General features: G+C 39.0%; 2 protein-coding genes across 2 annotated transcripts; both read right to left on the bottom strand.

Moving 5' to 3' along the window:
• Window positions 1–6119: 6119 nt before the first annotated feature.
• On the bottom strand, window positions 6120–7527 carry LOC148789582 (uncharacterized). Its single transcript, XM_088893507.1, has 2 exons — window positions 6354–7527; window positions 6120–6245 (listed from the first exon to the last, which is right to left on the bottom strand). The coding sequence occupies exon 1, from the start codon at window positions 7382–7384 to the stop codon at window positions 6443–6445; it is 942 nt and encodes a 313-aa protein (XP_088749633.1). The 5' UTR covers window positions 7385–7527; the 3' UTR covers window positions 6120–6245; window positions 6354–6442.
• Window positions 7528–10547: 3020 nt separating this feature from the next.
• Window positions 10548–18606, bottom strand: LOC104600771 (uncharacterized). Its single transcript, XM_010263909.3, has 6 exons — window positions 18203–18606; window positions 17494–17807; window positions 17095–17184; window positions 16938–17009; window positions 16682–16798; window positions 10548–11962 (listed from the first exon to the last, which is right to left on the bottom strand). Exons 1-6 carry the CDS (start codon window positions 18522–18524, stop codon window positions 10661–10663), a joined length of 2217 nt encoding a protein of 738 aa, XP_010262211.1. The 5' UTR covers window positions 18525–18606; the 3' UTR covers window positions 10548–10660.
• Between the last annotated feature and the right edge of the window lie 1116 nt (window positions 18607–19722).

Below are 19722 nucleotides of genomic sequence, written 5' to 3'. Positions count from 1 at the left end.
GTAAGTGGGTAACGACGATCTCATGCATGCTTTTAGCCTTTAGATCCATATCTTGATGTGAATATATGGCATATGTCGGAGGAAATGCCAATCACCAAGTTCAAAAATAATCTGCTATGACCACGGTTACAGGCTTCTCCTGTAACCACCAATTGGTATTAGTATAACAGTGTTAGACTGTTGGGGGGGGGGGGGGGGGGGCAATTGACAATACATAGAAGGGGTATGGGCCTCATTTGGGCCCAGAAGAAAAACCAACGGTCATGGTGCAAAGAATAAGGTTTTGCAGTTTTGAGTTTCTTGGAGAAGCATCCAAAGTCCAAACTTTAGCTAATAAAAACCTCCATTGACAAATGCTTCTGAAGTCCAAAGTTGTGACTTGAGAGTTCACCATCATTCCTTTCTTGTTAAACTACTCAAAAACACAGTGGTCAAACCTTTGTTTAAATGAAACCCTTAGGAGGGAGGAGTACTAAAACCAGGGCATGAAAGAAAAACGTCTCAATTCACTAATCATTTCACACGCAACAGCAACATATTTCACTGTAGAGAACGTTCCAATTCAACCCTAGCTGCTGTTGCCTTCTGGCCTTCTGGGTTGGTGTTGAAGAGTTTATTGCCAAAGACAAGGTGGGCTTTACCCTACAGTAATATTAATGAGCAGCACCTTACAGAGGTCAACATGTCAGCGGTCAACCATCAAGGTCAACATGTCAATCTATGACATCATCCATATATATAAGTTACAAAAAATGAAACAAATACAAAAAACCAATAACCGGCTGAACAAGTCGGGTAGATCGTCGGTTGAACCACTTGGGTTGATGGGATGTTGATTGAGATTTGAGTGAATGGGGTTTTGTAGAATAGTGGATCAGAGGTTGACCTGGACTGGGATTTATGACTGGGTAATGGGTCCAACCGTCCAACCAGCCAGGTCAACAATGGGTGAGAGAGTGAAAGAGAAATTTGTTCTTTGTCCTTTCTCTATCTCTCTAATAAATAGGACTCCTGAGGGCTTTCTGGTTTCCGGGTAAGCTCTTGTTGCTTGTGTACATGTAGTTCAGACTATTAATAGCTAATTAATAAATGATCCCATTCATTGGCAGTCAAAGTCAACTGGTTGAGTGGAAGCTTAGGCCTACACGCCTTATGTCCTAACACGGACCACCATCAAACTCAACCACTTTCATGAATCACAGCGCGTGTTTCGTAAGAATCGCTGTAGTTACAAGTGGAATTTTGACATTCTTTATTTCACAGCTGCCAAGTGCCAACTACTTCAAGTTCAAAAATTCCAATTTCAGTAGCCTTTGTTTTTTTTTTTTTGATGGTTTTAGGTTTAGGCATCTGTAATTTTCATTGAATAAAAGTTTGAAAAATGTCGACTCCAATAAAAAAATAAAAAATAAAAAGAGGGTTGATTAATCGTCGGCACCCATCTATTTACTGAATTCGGATTTCGTATTCACACAACCTTACTTACGGTCTCTTGCAAGCAGCTGTGCATGGGGAGATAATTTTAATACACAGCTGCAAGGGATGAATGCAATAGCTATTCAGCTGACTGTGGAGTCAATGATAATTTTCCACGTTAAAATAAAATACATAATCAGACCTATAATCATTTAATTTCTCACTGTATGACATTCAGCTAATCCTAATTCTTATTAAAAAGCTTAGAATGTTTATAATCCGACTCGTATCGGAATGAAAGTCCTTTAGAATCGGAATCAGAATAATTTATTCTCATAATTTATTTAGTTCAAAAAGGAATGAAAATGAAAATTGAAATGTAATTTAGGCCCCGTTTGGTTTGTCGGAATAGGGGTCTGGAATCGGAATCGGAATCGGAATGGGCTATTCCGATTCCAACTGTTTGGTTGGGCGGAATTGGAATCCCACTCTCATTCCTACTGGAATGACATTCCCCCATTTGAGGGAATGGTCATTCCATGCCCCTCCCTTGGGAATGAAATCCCACTCCTGCTGATTTTAATTCCCATTTTTATTCTTGACCGAACCAAACAGATTATGGAAATGGACCATTCCAATTCCAATTCCGACTATAAATCAAACGGACCCTTAATTCTTAAAGGACCATTCCCTCAAATGAGAGAATGTCATTCCACCAAGAATAAAAATGGGATTCCAATTTAGCCCAACCAAACAGTTGAAATCAGAATAGCCCATTCTAATTTCAATTCTAGACCCATATTCCGTGAACCAAATGGGGCCTTACTATTTTGATCCCTGTCTTTTTGTTCTATACATAACCCTTTTAGCTCCTTCATCCTGCTGCTCTTGTTATTTATGTCATTGCTACAAATTTAGATACCATTTTTTTTGGCAATAATGTACTATAACTTGGATTGTTAAAATACCATAAAAATGTGATCAATAGATGTCCACGTTATTGTTGATATAAGATTAGCTCAGTAAGGCCATTTCAGGATATTTTTCTCAGTTTTTTTATTTTATTTTTTTTTTTTTTTGCAGTAAACTTCAAATTTCTTTTGCTCTACTTGCATTTGTTTTTAAATTCTTTTTCTTTTATATATATTATTCTAGGAATTCTGTATGTAGTAGAATGCATGCTTGCAGAAAACACATAAAGAATGAACATTTTGTGCTAGCTCAAGCTTACATTCTTGTCCTTGTTTTCTGTAGGCACAAAACAATACTATTGATGATGATACTGCTTTTGTTGGTTGAACGCCCTGAAATGTGATCCAACAATGACCACATCGGTTTTGCCCCGTTTATATATAATTTAACATTTTGACATGATAAGACTTAATTATACAACATCTTTTATCACCCATTTCAATTTTGATTCTAATTTCTTACTCCCCAGTTGCAATTTTTTTAATAACATTGTCTCTCTAAGAGAGCCGCTTCAGCCTCGGCGAGTTGGTGTTCACAAACCTGTCAAACGCGTCAAGAATCGCTTTTTGTCTCTGAAGCTCCAGTTTGCGTCAAGCTTAGAGAACTTTGTCCCACATGCAATTCCCATCTTCATAAGATTGATTGAACGCTCCAACATCTAATCTGTGGTCCATAGAAGTCCAGATAGGCTTTTCTATAAGAAATCATCTTTGCTCACTGTTCTGCACTTCAACTTGTTAATTTATCTATTTCTGTGTTCTTGTCTCATCTCCCTATATCTCTGTCCTCTGATATTTCTCTCTCTCTCTCTCTCTCTGTTTACATCTTCTAGAACTTGTTTACTTCTGTATTATTCTTTGTGTTTGTTAAGTTATTTAATAAATAGTAAATCTCCAGCTCCATGCCAACACAGAAAAGCTTGGTTTTATTATCATCCACAGCAAGCTTTCAATGGAACACATGAAACAGCATCCATTTTTTTAAGATTCAACTGTTGGGGAGATGGGGGGATGTTGGTCGACAAATCCAACAAAACTCAAGCAAAAACATACCGACTCAATATTCTAAAGATGGCTTGAGTCTTTGACAATTCTCAGTAGGTTCCTTAGATGTGGCGAATGGAGAAAATGCTAGTGAGTAGTGATTTGTTTGGTGCAATCTAATCTAATCTGCTTTCTAATGAGCAATTAGAGATTCTTAGTTGGAGTTGTGGAGTACAGCAACAATTGCTTTTGTGGCAGAGACCGACAGACCCTGTTCTTGTTCCCTAACATAAGCACGTACTTAGACTTTTAATTACTTTTGATTAATGAAAGTAAATGTATATTAGTGGCAGGAGGGGGTAGGCCTGTGGTACAGCACGATCGTACGGGAGGGGAGGCGGTGGAGCTAGCAAAGGCAAAGCTGGATCCTCGTCTCGTGGTAGGGAGGGTGACTACTGGGTGGGTGCACCAATGCATCATTGCATCATGCATGGGTGAGGTGAGGAGAAGGAGCGCTGCTGAAACCAGGAAAGACTCCATGAAGTTGCAGTATGAGATCTTCTTTCTTGTTCCATTTGTCTGGTAGGATTTGGGGAAATATATATATAGCCCCTTTGGAATTTACTTTTTATCACTTTGGTAAGGGTATAAATATGAATATTTAGAGTGTAATATTTGTATTCTTGAACGTTATAAGTGTTTAGTTTAAGTCATTTTTTTAATATATAGCAAGATCACATTTTACCCTCAAATCTAAAACTTGGTGATTTAGCTATTTGACCCAATCGAAAGGTTATGGGTTAGATATTCATTCTCTCTCCCTCTTTTTATTTTTGTAGTTTTAGCCATTTCTATTATTAATTAATAGAAAAAATTCTCATTTATGATACTTTATTTATTATTTCATATGTGAATTTGTAATATAATTAGAAACATGTCAATAATTTTTTATAAATTTCTGTTTCTTATTCTGATTCCAATTACAACTATCAACCAAACAGATGGTGTATAGATGGCCCAGAATCATTCTAACAACAGCCTACGTGGTAGTCTATAAGGGTACCATGTATCCTCCATACCATCCTTTGATCAAGGAGGAAAAATTCAGTTTGACAGCTGTTTAGGGCTCTTACCATATCATAGAAATAACAATTTGTGTGTGTTTGTATGTGTGAATATAGTGTGAAACTTTTTTTAGACTAAAATTACCCTCTATTTCTTTGTTTGAGAAATGATATAAATGTCATTTTATTATAGCTTTAATGTCAGTTGTAATGGCTACTGTAATGGCCATATTTGTGTATTTAATCCATCTATAATTGTAATGGTTGAAAATGCAACTTCAATTATTAACTCTAATTTTCTCTTATTAAATCCTATATTTAAGTTATTTTTCACCTATAAATGGTACTAATTAGATCTATGTCAATATTTTTAACAATATAAACTCATATTTTAAAATTAGCTAAAAATTAAAAAACATTCATTATTCAAGTGATGTCTAAGAAATTCAACCATTTGAATCAATTTGATAAACCAACCTATGAAATCATAGCTAGATAATAAAATTTTTAAAATATAAAAAAATTACAAAAATATAGAAAAATTAGACTTTATGATACTTTTATTAATCAAATTTAAAAAATAATGTAATAAAAGAATTAATTTTACTGATAATACTATAAGGTTCATTCTCAGCTCAAGTAGAATATCTTAATTTTACTGATAATACTAAGGTTCATTCGGACCATGTAGGGATGTTCGCTGGCTTCATTCTTGACAAAGCATCAACAGCATAATTCTCCCTTCCCGGTTTGTAAGTGATCTCATAGTCATGTCCCAGCAATTTGGACAACCACTTCTGTTGTTCGGGCATCACAATGCGTTGCTCCATCAAATACATGAGGCTGCGTTGGTCAGTTTGGATGTAGAACTTTCGGCCCAACAAGTAGGGGCGCCAAGTCCAAATAGCTTGAACAATGGCAAGCATCTCCTTGGCATAGGTAGACCATGATTGTTTATTGATTCCCAAGGCTCAGCTCATGAATGCTATGGATCTCCCTTGTTGTGTCAATACTTCTCCAATGCCAGCACCCGAAGCATCAGATTCAATGACAAAGGGTTCATTAAAATTTGGCATACCAAGTGTGGGGGTAGAAGTCATTGCGTGCTTCAAGGCTGTAAATGCATCATCTGCTTCTGTTGTCCATTGAAACTGCCCTTTTTTTAAGAGATTGGTGAGTGGCCGAGCTATAACTCCATAATTGCGGACAAACTTTCTGTAATAACCTGTAAGGCCTAAAAAGCCGCACAAGTCAGAAACATTGGTGGGTCTAGGCCAATTAAGCATAGCCTTAATCTTCCCTTGGTCCACCTTGACACCTTGGGAAGTTACACTGTGGCCCAAATATGTGACTTCTTACTGGCCGAATGTACACTTGCTAAGCTTGATGAAAAATTTGTGATGCCTTAATATTTCAAAAGCTGTTCTATTATGTTCAAGATGCATGATCCAATTGGGACTATAAATGAGAATATCATCAAAAAAGACTAATACAAATTTTCGAAGATATGGACAAAATATGGAATTCATGATGGCCAGAAAGGTTGAAGGAGCATTATACAAGCCAAAGGGCATAACCAAGTATTCGTAATGACCATTGTGTGTGTGAAAGGCAGTTTTGTGAATGTCTAATGGGTGTATTCGTACCTGATGATAACCTGACCGTAAATCAAGTTTAGTAAAGAAGGCTGCCCCGTATAACTCATCAAGCATATCATCAACGGTTGGAATAGGAAACCTATCTTTAATGGTTACAACATTAAGAGCCCTGTAATCGGTATAGAAACGCCAAGTTCCATCTTTCTTTTTGACTAGTAAGATAGGAGAAGAGAAATGACTTGTGTTAGACCTTATTAGCCCCGATCTTAACATGTCCTGGACATGTTTTTTCTATTTCAGCTTTTTGAAAGTAGGCATACCTGTATGGACGGACATTAATTGGCTCGGTCCCTTCTTTGAGATTGATGTGGTGATCGATCTCCCTCTTTGGCAGTAGCTGCATTGGTTCCTAATAGATGTCCTTGAACTCTTCTAACAATTGCTGCATGTCCGGCTGAAGTCTGTGAGGCACGTCCTCCAATGCTGCTTGTAGACAAACGACAAATATGAAATTTCCTTGCTTCATCTCTTTTGAAATTGTTTTGAATTCCATAGATTGAATATGTTGGTTGTCAATCCCTTTCATTTGCCGACGCTGGTTCTTCCATGAAAACTCCATTGTCATTTTTTTCCAATCACAAGCCACCATGCCCAATTGTTCAAGCCAATGAACTCCTAACACCATATCCAACCCAACCAGTGGTAAAGAATAAAGAATTAAGGTAAACGGGATACCTTGCACTAGGACGTGAACATTTTCAAATCTCCCTTGGCACTTTATAGGATCACCATTGGCCACCTTCACATTAAAGGGTTCAGTTGGCACCACCGGTAATTGCAACAATTCAGCTATCCTGTCATTGATGAAATTATGGGTTGACCCACTATCAATAAGAACGATCAATTCGTGGGATCCCACCTTAGCCGAGACTCGCATGGTTCTGGTTGTTGACCACCCCGTGAGAGTGTGGAGTGAAATTTCAGGTTCTCCACGCAGGTTGGTGTGGATTCCTTCTTCGTCATCTGGTTCACCTTCGTCACAATCTCCTTCAAGCAACAACAACTGTGGTCCCTTGCATTTGTGCCCCGGTCCAAAATTTTCATCGCAATTAAAACAAAGGCCTTGAACACGCCTCATTTGCATCTCAATCCAAGTGAGTTGCTTCAGTGGTGGAGCAGATTTCAGTCTCGTTGGTGAAGAGTCGATCGTGGTCCTAGTGACTGGACGCGAAGTCTTCTCGTTGCGGTGCAGCTGCTCATCTTTCATCCTAGCCAAACTAATGGCTTCCTTCAATGATTTTAGTTTAAACATCCGAATCCCAGCTGCTATTTCAGTTTTAAGGCCTCCCATAAAGGTGCCCACCAATGTCTTATGAGTCCACCCCTGCACTCTATTCCCCAATCTCTCAAACTTCTTCTGGTACTCGCACAAGGACCCCGTCTGTCTTATTTTTGATAAAGACTCGTCAAAGTTTTCGCAATCTATTGGACCGAAGCGAGATCATAATTCTTCCACGAAAATTTTCCATGACACCTCATTCCCTTCCACCTGATAAGCCTTGCGTAACCACTGCCACCATTGATTTGCTTCTCCTTCCAGATGAAAGGAAGCCAAAGACACGTTTTGTATTTCCAAGGTACCCTGGTATTCAAAGAATTGGTCGACACGAGCGAACCATTCAGTCGGGTCATCACCAGAGTACTTGGGAAATTCAAGCTTGGCCAACTTAGAGGAGAACATCGGCCGTCCCCCTTTTGAGTTTTCACAAGAATGCCCGTAGGAGGACTGTCCGCTGCGTTCGTTGACGTGGCTAGAAGTTGGTTCCTGTCTGGTAAGCAAAGCTTCGGAGATCTTGCTAATAGCAGTCTCGAGCTGGTGTATTTTGTCATTAACACCCAGCTCCATTTTGCTCAAGTTAGCTTGAAGTCCCCCGAGCCCCGCTTCTAAATTCTCGATTCTTTTTTTGTTGGTAGCCATAATGTCGAGCTCTGATACCAATGATAGGTCCCAGTCAAAGCTAGTTAAGATATTCTACTTGAGGTGAGAATGAACCTTATAGTATTTTGTTTGAATTTCAAATTGCCCTTCTTTGTTAAGTGATAGAGTTTAAATACAAAGAGGACTCAACTACTTCCCTAAACAAAACTAGTGACATGGCTGACTAACAAGAAAATAGCTAACAATAATGGGCTTATCCTTCCTAACTGATTGACCTATTCCTATGCAAACAGAATAACAGCAATAACATTATCCTTCCTAACCGATTGACCTATTCCTTCCTATGCAAACAGAATAACAGCAATAACATTATCCTTCCTAACGATTGACCTATTCTTATGCAAACAGAATAACAACTAATGTAAGGCCCTGGCCACGTCACTTGCTGCTTGCATGTCCCATGCAATTGATGCTGCTCACTCCCCGTACCTCGGATTCCGGATAGGCACTCAGTTTGATCTTCTTGGCCTATCAGTTTGCAATTCAACAATAGAAATAACGCTTGACTGAGTGTAAAAACAAGTTTCTATTCTATGTAACAGGCCCCGTTTTGTTGGGAACCTTGGGAGTTGGGATAAAGCCTATTGGATTGAATTGTGCTCTAGGCAAAATAAATAATTGATATCTCTGGAACTGGAATGAACTTGTAAAGCTTTTTAAATCACAGTAATCCTAAGATTCTTAAACTACTAAATGCATGCAGCATGCATATGATTTTGGTGATTTTAATTTAGATCCAGATCATCTTCTCTCAATTCTTGATTACATGGCTTTATCTTTATTGCTTTGGAATATTTGGAAATCAAAGAATGATTTTATTTTTAATCAAGTACAGCCCAATCCTCATACCACATTTTTATTCTCTAATTGGATGATGGAAGCAATGTGGAAAACTTCTCATCAAGGATAGGTAGTTTTGTCAAGAATTATGGAGGTTTTGATTTAGTACTTAGAGATGATTGTGGTTTCTTCTTGCTTGGAAAGAATGGTCATGTAATGCTTGCCTAAGCCTATCTTGTTGGTTTTATTCAATTTTTCAGGTTTGATTTTGAGTTTCTCTTTCATCAGAAGGGAGGCCAACTGTGGTCATGTAACCCGTGAATTAGCAAGAAGGGGTGCTGACAGTCGGTAGTCCGTGTGGTCTCATCCTCCAGAGTGGCTTTTGATTCCTTGAGAAAGGGATACGCAGCATCCTCCGCCCTCCTAAAGAGTTGTTGGGTTGCTTTTCTTAGTTGTTTTAGATCTTTAGTTTTCTCCTTTTGTTTATTTTCTTTATTGTAGTCTTCGTTTCTTCTCTTTTCTGCTTTGTCTTCGTTGTTGGTGTCTATTTTTCTCCTCTATGATTCCAATACTTTCTGGCCATGGTTGAACAGTCCAACCGCTTGACCTGAACGGTCGGCCCGTTCTGACAAAAAAATAAAAGAAAATTTAAAAATTTTGAAAAACAGTCAAACCATTTGAACAGTTCGAACGATTAATCGGCCGGTTCAACGGTTTGCTGATCAAAATCAACGGTTTTGGGGAAAAATGAGTGACTGTTTTCCGGTTTTTCTGGTCCAACCATCTGGTCCGATCTGGTTTTGAAAACCATGTTTCTGTCTTCTTGCAATTGCCCTGTAATGATTTTTTTTGTCCAACGTCAAAACCAAGCCCAATCTAGCATGTAAGACAGACAGGGCATGGATCAAAGCCTCGAGGCCCAAAAATCCTATACTTACCCTGTTGTCACAGGCTTAGCCTTACCTACGCTTGGTGGGCTTACATTAAAGGGCATCACCGTCATTTTTGCCAATATGATTATTGGAAAAAGTCGTGTTATCTTCAGACAAACCACCAAAAGCTTAACGTACTCTTTGAGGAAATGTGACCAACCTCCTTGGATGCCTGACCTTGGCACTCCTAAACCAACATCCCTTGCGGGGCGGCCCTAATTAATGGTTAACATGGCTACTAGGGTTCCTCATGGGCGCACACATGTTTATGGAAACTATGCATAAACGGCACTACACCTCCGCTCACTAAAGGGAGGCTTGGCATGTGAATCTGGCCTAAGCATGTCCCTACACCTCGCCAGCCCCATATCCTAGCCGATTGAGCTATCTCGTTGCCCATAACGCACGGATGTGTTCCGACCCAACGGTTACCTATCATCATTGGCACAACAAGTGCCTAGCATCATCGGCATACAAAAGCCCCTCTCATCGGCACCAAGTCGCCTCTTATCTGACAATCCCCCTTTAGCACGTAAACGGCACCTCCCATGGACCAGAAAGAACCAACAAAGAACCCCGACCATACGAACTGTGGTAATGATCCAATGCTACTGACCTTGATGGAGCCATCTCATCGAGCAATTCCTAACCCCAAGCACACACACAAGGCTTGGCCTGGCCTGCCTTGGCCTGAACGCCGCACGGGACACTATGGCAGTGCTATGCACCTTCACCCCTCCCATCCCGTGATTAAAATAATATGACAATCTCGACGAAATTAACCAACTAACAAAACTAGCAAGTGCTGAAATATCCCTGATCTTAAACTAGGAACATACATCCAATAGGAGTCAAGACACTAAATCTATAACAAAATTCAAAAAAAAAAAAAAACGAATTAGCTCAGTACTAAAATTCAACTTTCAGGAGAGGTTTGTGCAACCCCACTCTGCTGAGCAGCCTGAGGAACTGGACCTGCATCCTGCGCTCCATGAACATTCCCTCCTGCAGCATTGTCAGATGAATAAGCAGGCTGAGAATAACCTCCACTATAGGAATCGCTATAAGGCTGCTGCCCATAACCAGGCTGGGCTGCAGTTGGTGCACCATAAGGCTGTTGACCGTAGCTTGCCTGAAAACCACCTGACCCAAAACCTGAAGGTGGGGGTTGCTGAGTCCGATGGTGGCTTGAGTCTGGCTGTGCATACCCCGATTGTGTAGGAGGCTGTTGAGAATAACCCGGTTGACCAGCTACAGGTTGAACATAGGAGGTTCCCTGGGTGTTGGGAGGCTGCTGGGGCTGTCCATACAGTTGACTAGGAGGTGGCTTCAGGGTCTGAGGTGGTCCATAGCTTGGCTGGGTAAGTGGTCCAGATTGACCAAAGCCGCCACTCTGTGGTTGGCTTCCGTAACTTGGTTGTGAAGTTGGAGGCATTCCATAACTTGGCTGACTTGCTCCTTGAGGATAGCTTGAGGGCGTGTTGCTAGGCTGCTGACCAGCATATCCCTGCTGGGAAGCAGCCGAAGGTTGAACAGGTGGAGGGATTTGTGGTGTTGCAGGAACTTGAGTAGCGCCCCCTTGTGCTCCATAAGATGCTGGAGGTCCATCTTGTGCTGGGCCACCCACAGCCCCATAGGTGGGTGCAGAAGTATAGCTTTGTTGCTGGTCATATCCCGGCTGTGGATTTGATTGTGGCTGAACATATCCTGGTTGAGGTGCTGGTGTGTGATAACCACCACCATAACCATCCTGAGGATAGCCTTGTTGCCCGACAGGTGGGTTAGCATAATTTGGATCTCCATAAGGCCCCTGATGATTGTAACCAGAACTTGGTGGTTGACCATAACTGTAACCAGAGTTGTCAGCAGGATTCGAAGGTCCTCCCTGAGTTTGCTGTTGTTGCTGCTGTGCTGGAGGTTGTTGATTGTAGTAATCATATCCACCACCCTGAGTAGTTTGCTGACTTGCTGGAACTGGTGTTTGATCCCACCCAGAAGAATATCCTCCTGATGTTTGCTGAGGTGGATAGCCAGCATAAGACGGCTGAGACATGTTGTACTGAGTTGGTGGCCCTGGATAAGCTCCAGGCTGCATATAGCCATAGCCGGGTTGCTGCATTGGTGGTGCACCAGGTGGACCCCAACTCATTGGAGGTCGTGGAGGCCTGTAACCTTGCTGAGGATATCCCCCAGCCATTGGAGGATTTCTAACACGATTCTGCAAGACATTGTACATGTGAACCAACACAAACTTCTCCAAATACACACAAGCAACAAAGGTAAACACCAAAACATGAAATATGTAAAGCAGCTAGGCATATTCAAACATTAAAAAATCAACATAAAGAAACATTACACTGGTTAAAAGCTGACAAAAAGGAAGTTTGTTGCTTTCAAAAAAAATAAAGTTTGATGCATTGCAAATGCATATTTTGCATTGTGAGGGTAAAGACGCCTACATACCGTACTGGTGATGAATTATTCAGGTTACGCCAGCATATGCCCATCCTCTCTCTACTTGAAGTGAATGGGTACAAAAAGAAAGTGGCAAAAAGCTACAAAAGGCACTAAACAGGAAAGCAGAGAAGCAGGCAGACTATTGATAGGTGGCAACAAGTTTGTCAAATATCACTCCCACAGTTTCAAGATTAAGAAATAGAAAAATAGAGTCAAAAGCAAAGGCAGCTCATATAAGACAATAGAACTAGCCTAGAAAAGTTTAATGTAGCACAGAACAAAAATAACATCAGCTGCTATATGATCAAATCGATCACCTCACCAGCACACCACCCAACAAAGATGCCTATAGCTTTCCTTCTGCTAGAACAGTAGCCTATACCTTGATCAACTGAATATGAGACATCAAAGGTCTGAGAACCAACAAAGAAGAATATTGTTCTATACTGACAAAACTAACACAAAGTTGTTCCTGAACCTTGACGAACAGGTATTATAAGAATACAAAGTTGAACAGAAAGGTATTAAACTTTTATGTGTAATCGTAAGACAGTATATTGCAATATAGAAATAGAGACATTGAACTGAAACAAAATATCTATGACAAGACATTGCCAAGGATGCATTACTTGAAAGAAAGGCAACACGACAGGAAAACTTGTTAGATCCAACCAAAAAAGTAATCCTGTAAAAGAAGCAAAGGCATATCCCGTGTATAGAATATGAAAAGATACACCAGCTTCAAAAATACAATAGCAAAAATAAATTGCAGTAAAAAAAGCATCAGCTACATCAACCAAATGATGAGAAAAAGTAGACAATTTTTAAACTGCCCAACTGTCATTACACAGGTATGGCCTGACACAAAGAAGGTAATCACAAGTCCTATTTATTTTCATAACAAGGCTGGAATGATGAGATGCAACATAGACTAACAACTCACCAGAGAATATTGCAAGGATAAACAAGGCAATTCTTCATACTATACCTGGAGGCAGTCAAACTGGTTCAACTTCAGGTGGTTCCATTAGGGGAAAGAGGTAGCATTAACAAGATTTTAGGTCAGACAATGTTAGACCACAAGACAGAAATAGCACTTTTAAGGTCACAAATCATCAACCAAGTCCCCTCCTCCCAAACCAGCAGGGCTGAACTGGATCTGCATCAGAAGATTGTCTCCTAAAAAGAGGCACGTGACCAAGCAAAATTGAACTTACGGGCTATGGCCAATTAAAACCCCAATAATCTAAGTTGAATCATCAGAAACTCCCTTAACATTAATAAAGGCCAATTTTGTGTAAAACCATATAAAAGAATGGATGGCTCTACAATGCCAGATCTAACCCTTGATTAAACATTTAGATAGAGAATAAAACTAAATAAACCTTTGGTTCCATGTATGGTTAATTGAGGAACAGAATTTCTACCATAATGCATTGTATCAACAGAATGCAAGGAAGATTGAGGAGCCCAAAGACTTGTGCTTTCATAAAGTCACAATTAACCGAAACAGAGAGACATTGACAACTGAACATAAAAACAGTACAATTAGATAATCCTGTTGCAATTTCTTCACCTTCAAAAATCATTTACAATTTCCCAAAATTTCCATCAACAAGAGTTCTCCAGAAGATCAATCAGTTATAAGCAAGCAAGCATAACCATAACAGAGTCATGCCAAACAAACTCCAAATAAGGAATTAATATAAAGTAAGCATCGTTACACAATTTGCACCAATAAAAGCTAATCCTAAAATAATTCCCAATAATGAGTCTATACGATAGATACAATCAATACAAGTATTTGGATAGCCAGATAGGCTAATGCTATTATCCCAATAATGGCCCACTTTGACATCTAGCCAAGGACAGCTGTAAACCATGATTCAAATAGGAGGCATTTGAATAATTTAATAACTTCAATTGAAACAATAACATGAGACCTGCTTCACGAACTTGAAGATCCGTAAATCCAGCAGACAGCCCCAACTAAAGATTAATGTTTTGCTTTACACAACACCGAATTTGTACAATACAATAACCTCAATGGCAACAAAACCTCAGGCCTACTTCAGAAAACTGAAGATTCGACAAATCCATAGAAAATCAATAAACTGACTAGAACATAAAATACATTTTTTATGTTCCCTCACAAAAGCTTCCAAGATCGAAGTCCAACATTTGAGAATACCACTTATGGATCTAATCGTAACGCATCTCCACAAACCACTTCAGTTAGGAAATTATAAAAAGGCACTGGCAGATACAACAAGACTATGCAATCAACCAGTAACTTTGTAGGCTCATAATCTCAAGAACCAACCATAATGATCACACCTACAAGAGGTCCAGGCAGATATGGTAAAAAAGCACAGACAACCAGGATAACCAAGGCGCTGAATCGCTGATGTAACTCAAAAAAATATATATAGGAGTGGACAGTATTCACTCAAAGATAAATAAGTACAGTAAAAAACCCACCTTCTTCAAGAATGGATGTTATCCCCTAATACCAAGTTATGAATTGATTCTTCACCACTAGTTCTGTGCACGTTAGTGTCAAAATTGTGCCTAGAATCTTCCTGATCCTTGGGCATCCTCAAGAGAAAGCAATAAACTCAAAAAACAAACCATTTTTATAGAATGTAAAAGAAACATAACAACAGAACTAATTAAAGATATCAAAGTTCAAAAATAGACACCAGCTTGACCACAAGGTCCAAGCATTTATAAAGATAATCAGAAAGCAAGTCCAATCCAATTTTTTGTTGGCAAAAAGAAGGCGAGAGATTCAAACAAACATCAAGAACATAGTTCCTTAAGGTAATAATGGAATCTATATAAGAAACAAATATAGACATGAAACTGTTCAATCAGATCAAGGCTAACACCCAAGTCTTTTAAAACTATAATGAATAAAATAAATAATGCCATGGTTTTCAAACACATAAACTTCATTCATAAACCGAAGAATATTGCAAAACCAGTCAGGTCCAGCCACCAAAGAAATGTAAGGCAAGAAGTAATAATATATTAAAAGTACTAATTAAGTTTGGAACAAGAACTGCCAGAGCAGGACAATACACATATAATAAAAAAGAAAAGCCACACAAGTTCCCCTTTCTATAGGATTGAGAAGTCTCAATTGTAAAGCACTACTAATCTTCCACATATAGTAAATGACAAGAGCTACCAAAATGAAAAATCAGTATCTCCAAAAATAACTGATGGATAAACCGACTAAACCTTAGAAATGTTTGATGGGCACCATAAGCACTATAATATCCTTAAGCAGTTCAAAATTAATAAACTAGAAGATAGGAGAATAGAAACAGTAGCATGAGAACCAAATGACTTGTGAAAGTAATCAATTCCAAATAACAGTTATCAGTATGAAATATTGGTGATATGAGCATTATATGCAATATTGCAACCTCACCATTCTGCAATATGTACAAAATTAATATTGAAAATCTGTTAGAATCTCCAAAAATAACTGATGGATAAACCGACTAAACCTTAGAAATGTTTGATGGGCACCATAAGCACTATAATATCCTTAAGCAGTTCAAAATTAATAAACTAGAAGATAGGAGAATAGAAACAGTAGCATGAGAACCAAATGACTTGTGAAAGTAATCAATTCCAAATAACAGTTATCAGTATGAAATATTGGTGATATGAGCATTATATGCAATATTGCAACCTCACCATTCTGCAATATGTACAAAATTAATATTGAAAATCTGTTAGAATCTAGAAAAATCACATATAAAGTAAGAGAAGGTTTGAGAAAAGGTGCCATGATGGGGAAAATGAACATAGCACCACTATGAAAATAGTAGTATAAACAGGTTTAAAAAAATGTTGGTGGCGTCACCAAAAAAACAATTACAAAGATGTATAAGAAAATGCTAATTATAAAAGTATAAACAGGTTTAAGTATGAGAAATATCACAATAAAACAATTACAATGTCAAGTATACAAATCAATAAATAATACCATGAAGCTGCACTTTGTTCTGCATAACAGAAACTGTAGAACAAAAGAAGTAGCAAGGTAAAATCGTATGACTTATATCAGAAAACAGAAACTTGTAGCAAAGGACTCAGGAATCACCATATTTCCTAAGATTTAAACAATGTATTAGTGGTTCCACTACTGAACAATAGAATAAGCCTGCTTCCACTACTGCACAATAGAATCTAATGAGCTACTGAGTACAAATGCATAGAATGTTAAGTGCAAGGTACATTATCCTGCATTAATAGAGAAAACAGAAACATCCAGTAAAGAATATGCAATGTACAATTGAACTGTTCTAGTTAATTTAAAAAGCCTGTGTAGCACCATTTGCAATAATTATTTATCATTTACCAGACGCTCCATTTAATCATTGACACACTAAATATATACAACAAGCATAACAACTGAATCATTCATTTGCAACCCACAATAAAAATGAAGACCTCAACATACCTCACTGGTGACTTCATTAACCAATTGTTTTGCAGCTTCAATTTGTTCATTGGTGCCCTCTATCTGTACAGTTCTTTCTGTTGATGTATCACCCGGAGGCAGATGCAAAGGTATCAGCTGAAAAAGAGATAACACAGATAATTTAACAAGAAAATAAAGATAAGGTTTCAAGGCATCCGTCAATCTAATTCAAGATAACCAAATTAAAAACTGTAGGTATCAAGAAAATCTTCATGTACGAGAATAACTTGTGCACCTGAATGCGAGCTCCTGACCTAGCTTGCATATTTTTTATTGTCTCACCTCCCTTACCAATGATCAAACCAACCTGAGAGATATTGCACATTACAAATAGCCCAGATCCAACTAATAATAAGTATAAAGAGCATTCATGTTATAGCTTTTCTGCAAACCTTGTTGTTTGGGACTTTCATTATAAATTGCTCAGTTCCAGGTTGCCCTGTTACTCTTCGAGATACAATGCCAGAACCCCCAGCTTCAGCCTACACATAATTTAACAAAAAAATGGAATTAATTAGTAAGCACTAAATCCTTAGTAGAGACCTAATAACAAGAAGCTTTCATATTCTAAACATTAGGTATCTCATGCTCCTATTTCTGACAAGTATATGTTAACACCAGACTAATAAATCGACGATAACTAAGTTCCAGCTGCTACTTGTTCACAGGATATAACTCTCACTGATACGTATTATCTGGGTAAATTTAAACAGGGATATCAAGCATGCCAGGCTAGAATGGTAATTCCTCAAAATGCCAGTACTTAAGTTACGCAATTTAGTATGAAGTACCTCGGCTAGAACATCATTGATTAGCTGTTCTGCCTTGTTTATTTGCTCTGGAGTACCCATGAGTTCGACCATTCTAGTCAGAGAATTAGGATCCGCATCCATATCCCTTGTCACTTGAATCTTTGCGCCCGACTGAAGCTGAAGATATTTGATTGTTTCTCCACCTTTACCGATAATAACTCCAACCCTCCCATTGGGAATATCAATCTTTTTGCTTGTACCCTGGAAACCATAAGTTGCATTCATCGCTAAAGAAGGTGCTATACCAACTTGGGAATTCGTAATTTGATAACCAGGAGGCTTCTGTCCAATATCTACATCCAATGGTGGCAGAGTCAGTGAAACCTGTGGTAAATAAATTAAAGGATAACAGCACTAACCGGAAACCGAACTTCCTTATCCAAAATGATAAAACCTGTCTTGGGAATAAATCGGAGATAGCAAAAAAATTATAACAATAAACAACAAAAATGAGATAATAAGTATTTTAAAAAAAAAAAAAAAAAAAAAAGGAACGCGAGGGAAAGCTACGTAAAAACATATGCCACGCCCGGTTATGAATCCAAAAATCTCACATAACAACCATATAATTTTAAAAAAGGAACACCAAAAAACCCTTGTGACCCAACTTGAAAGACGCAAGACAATGAATCGGAATAAAAGGGGAAAAAACGAGAGAGAACAATGGAAAAGGGAAATAAAACATCACCTGTTGGACCGGAGCTAAATCCCTTATCATTCGTACCATCTGTGCCGGCACCATTTTCGACGCGAGGACGTTTCGCTTCAGCGTTGCTGAAGAGACGAGCTGCGATCTCCTGGGCTCGCTGCTTGGCAAGCTGGATCTCATCGACAGGTGGAGGTACGCAGTTGTACGAAGGAGGATGAGAGTGAGTTGAATCTGGTGATGGTGAAGCGATCGGTGCTGAGAATCCAGTAGGACGACGAGGAGCGGATGAAGGTGGAGGCGTTTGGTCTTCGTACTTCCGCTTGTTGTCCGTACGAGACGCGAACTGAAGCTCTTCCGCCATTGAAGACTGAGCTGAGAGGCCTCCGCCGAACCAAAAATGAGGAGATTTTTTGAGAACCCAGATTTCACAAGGGTAGAGAGTTCTACCATTTTAATGAGTTAGGCTTCGGTCAGTACAAGCCCCGTGCTGACACCGTTCGTGCGAGCGGTTTAATTCTCACTAGTTCATCGGCCGGGCCGGGTTCGAATAGGGCTTTATCTCTATATATTAACAATATATTTAGGTTCAATCCCGAGCCCCAGAACTAAAATGCATGTTCCGACCGGATTTAAAACGAGTCGAACCATCGAATTACCCGGCTCATGAACAAATTAGCACGGGACTTGCACTGACCGAAGCCACGCTCCATTTTATTTTAATGCCGGCGAGTTGAGAGAAAATTGCTTTACTTTTATGTGGGTGGGGGATACGTAACGGGATCTGCTCCTCACGCAGGGGCGGTTCACAGGCATATCCACCGTGCATTGGAAATATCTTCCTTTAATAATTTAAGTACAGGAAATGTTGCCAATGATAGGACATGCGTGTGAGGTCGGTGTGCCCTTTGTGAGAAGCAGATCGGTCTCGGGGGATAATGGATACGAATGGGCTCCCCCAGATCGCCCTACCGTTAGTAGTCTCGTAGGGTCGTAGGGTTGCAACTTGCATGAGAACTGAGCCACCGCTATCTACACTCGCAGTCTAGAGTTATAAAGTGGGCCGCAGGCCGATACCCATAAGCCGTGCTGTACGGTCGGGGAGTTTTTGAGGCCCACGGGCCGGCCCACAACACAAAGTAAGCTGTGCTATACCACTATCGCAATCACAATAAACGCTAGTCCAGACCCATAAGTCGGGTAGGTTGGTACCCACGCTTATAGTGGCCTATTTGAGCTACTCATGATAAGGGTGCAATCTGGGCATGCCAACCCTAATCCGAATTGATTCACGCTGGATTAATGCATGATGTCATAATTAAATAAAATTTTTAAAATATAAATAAATAATAAATATAATAAAAATTAATCACATCTATAATGTTATATATTATTTATATTAAAGAAAAATAAGTATGATAAATAATAGTAATTGATTTTCTGGTGGAGGGTCAATAATTCAACAGTTTGGGTCATATGTGTTAATCATTGATTTCATAATTAAATAATAAAATTTTAAAAAATAAAAAATAAAAAAATATGAAAAAGATAGAAACTTTATA

The sequence above is a fragment of the Nelumbo nucifera genome, chromosome 8, assembly GCF_055504915.1.
Source record: "Nelumbo nucifera cultivar China Antique chromosome 8, China Antique-T2T, whole genome shotgun sequence".
NCBI classification, from domain to species: Eukaryota; Viridiplantae; Streptophyta; class Magnoliopsida; order Proteales; family Nelumbonaceae; genus Nelumbo; species Nelumbo nucifera.
Note: the sequence above shows the minus strand (reverse complement) of the source record. Positions and strands in the feature narration are given on the sequence as shown.

Bases quoted from the DNA above. Each gene is read 5' to 3' on its own strand.
- LOC148789582 (XM_088893507.1), bottom strand. From the start codon at position 7,384: ATGGGAGGCCTTAAAACTGAAATAGCAGCTGGGATTCGGATGTTTAAA.
- LOC104600771 (XM_010263909.3), bottom strand. From the start codon at position 18,524: ATGGCGGAAGAGCTTCAGTTCGCGTCTCGTACGGACAACAAGCGGAAG. The intron at 17,010-17,094 runs GTTTGCAGAAAA...AATATCTCTCAG, and splicing joins TGAAAGTCCCAAACAACAAG to GTTGGTTTGATCATTGGTAA. The intron at 11,963-16,681 runs GTATGTTGAGGT...AATGTCTTGCAG, and splicing joins TTAATGAAGTCACCAGTGAG to AATCGTGTTAGAAATCCTCC.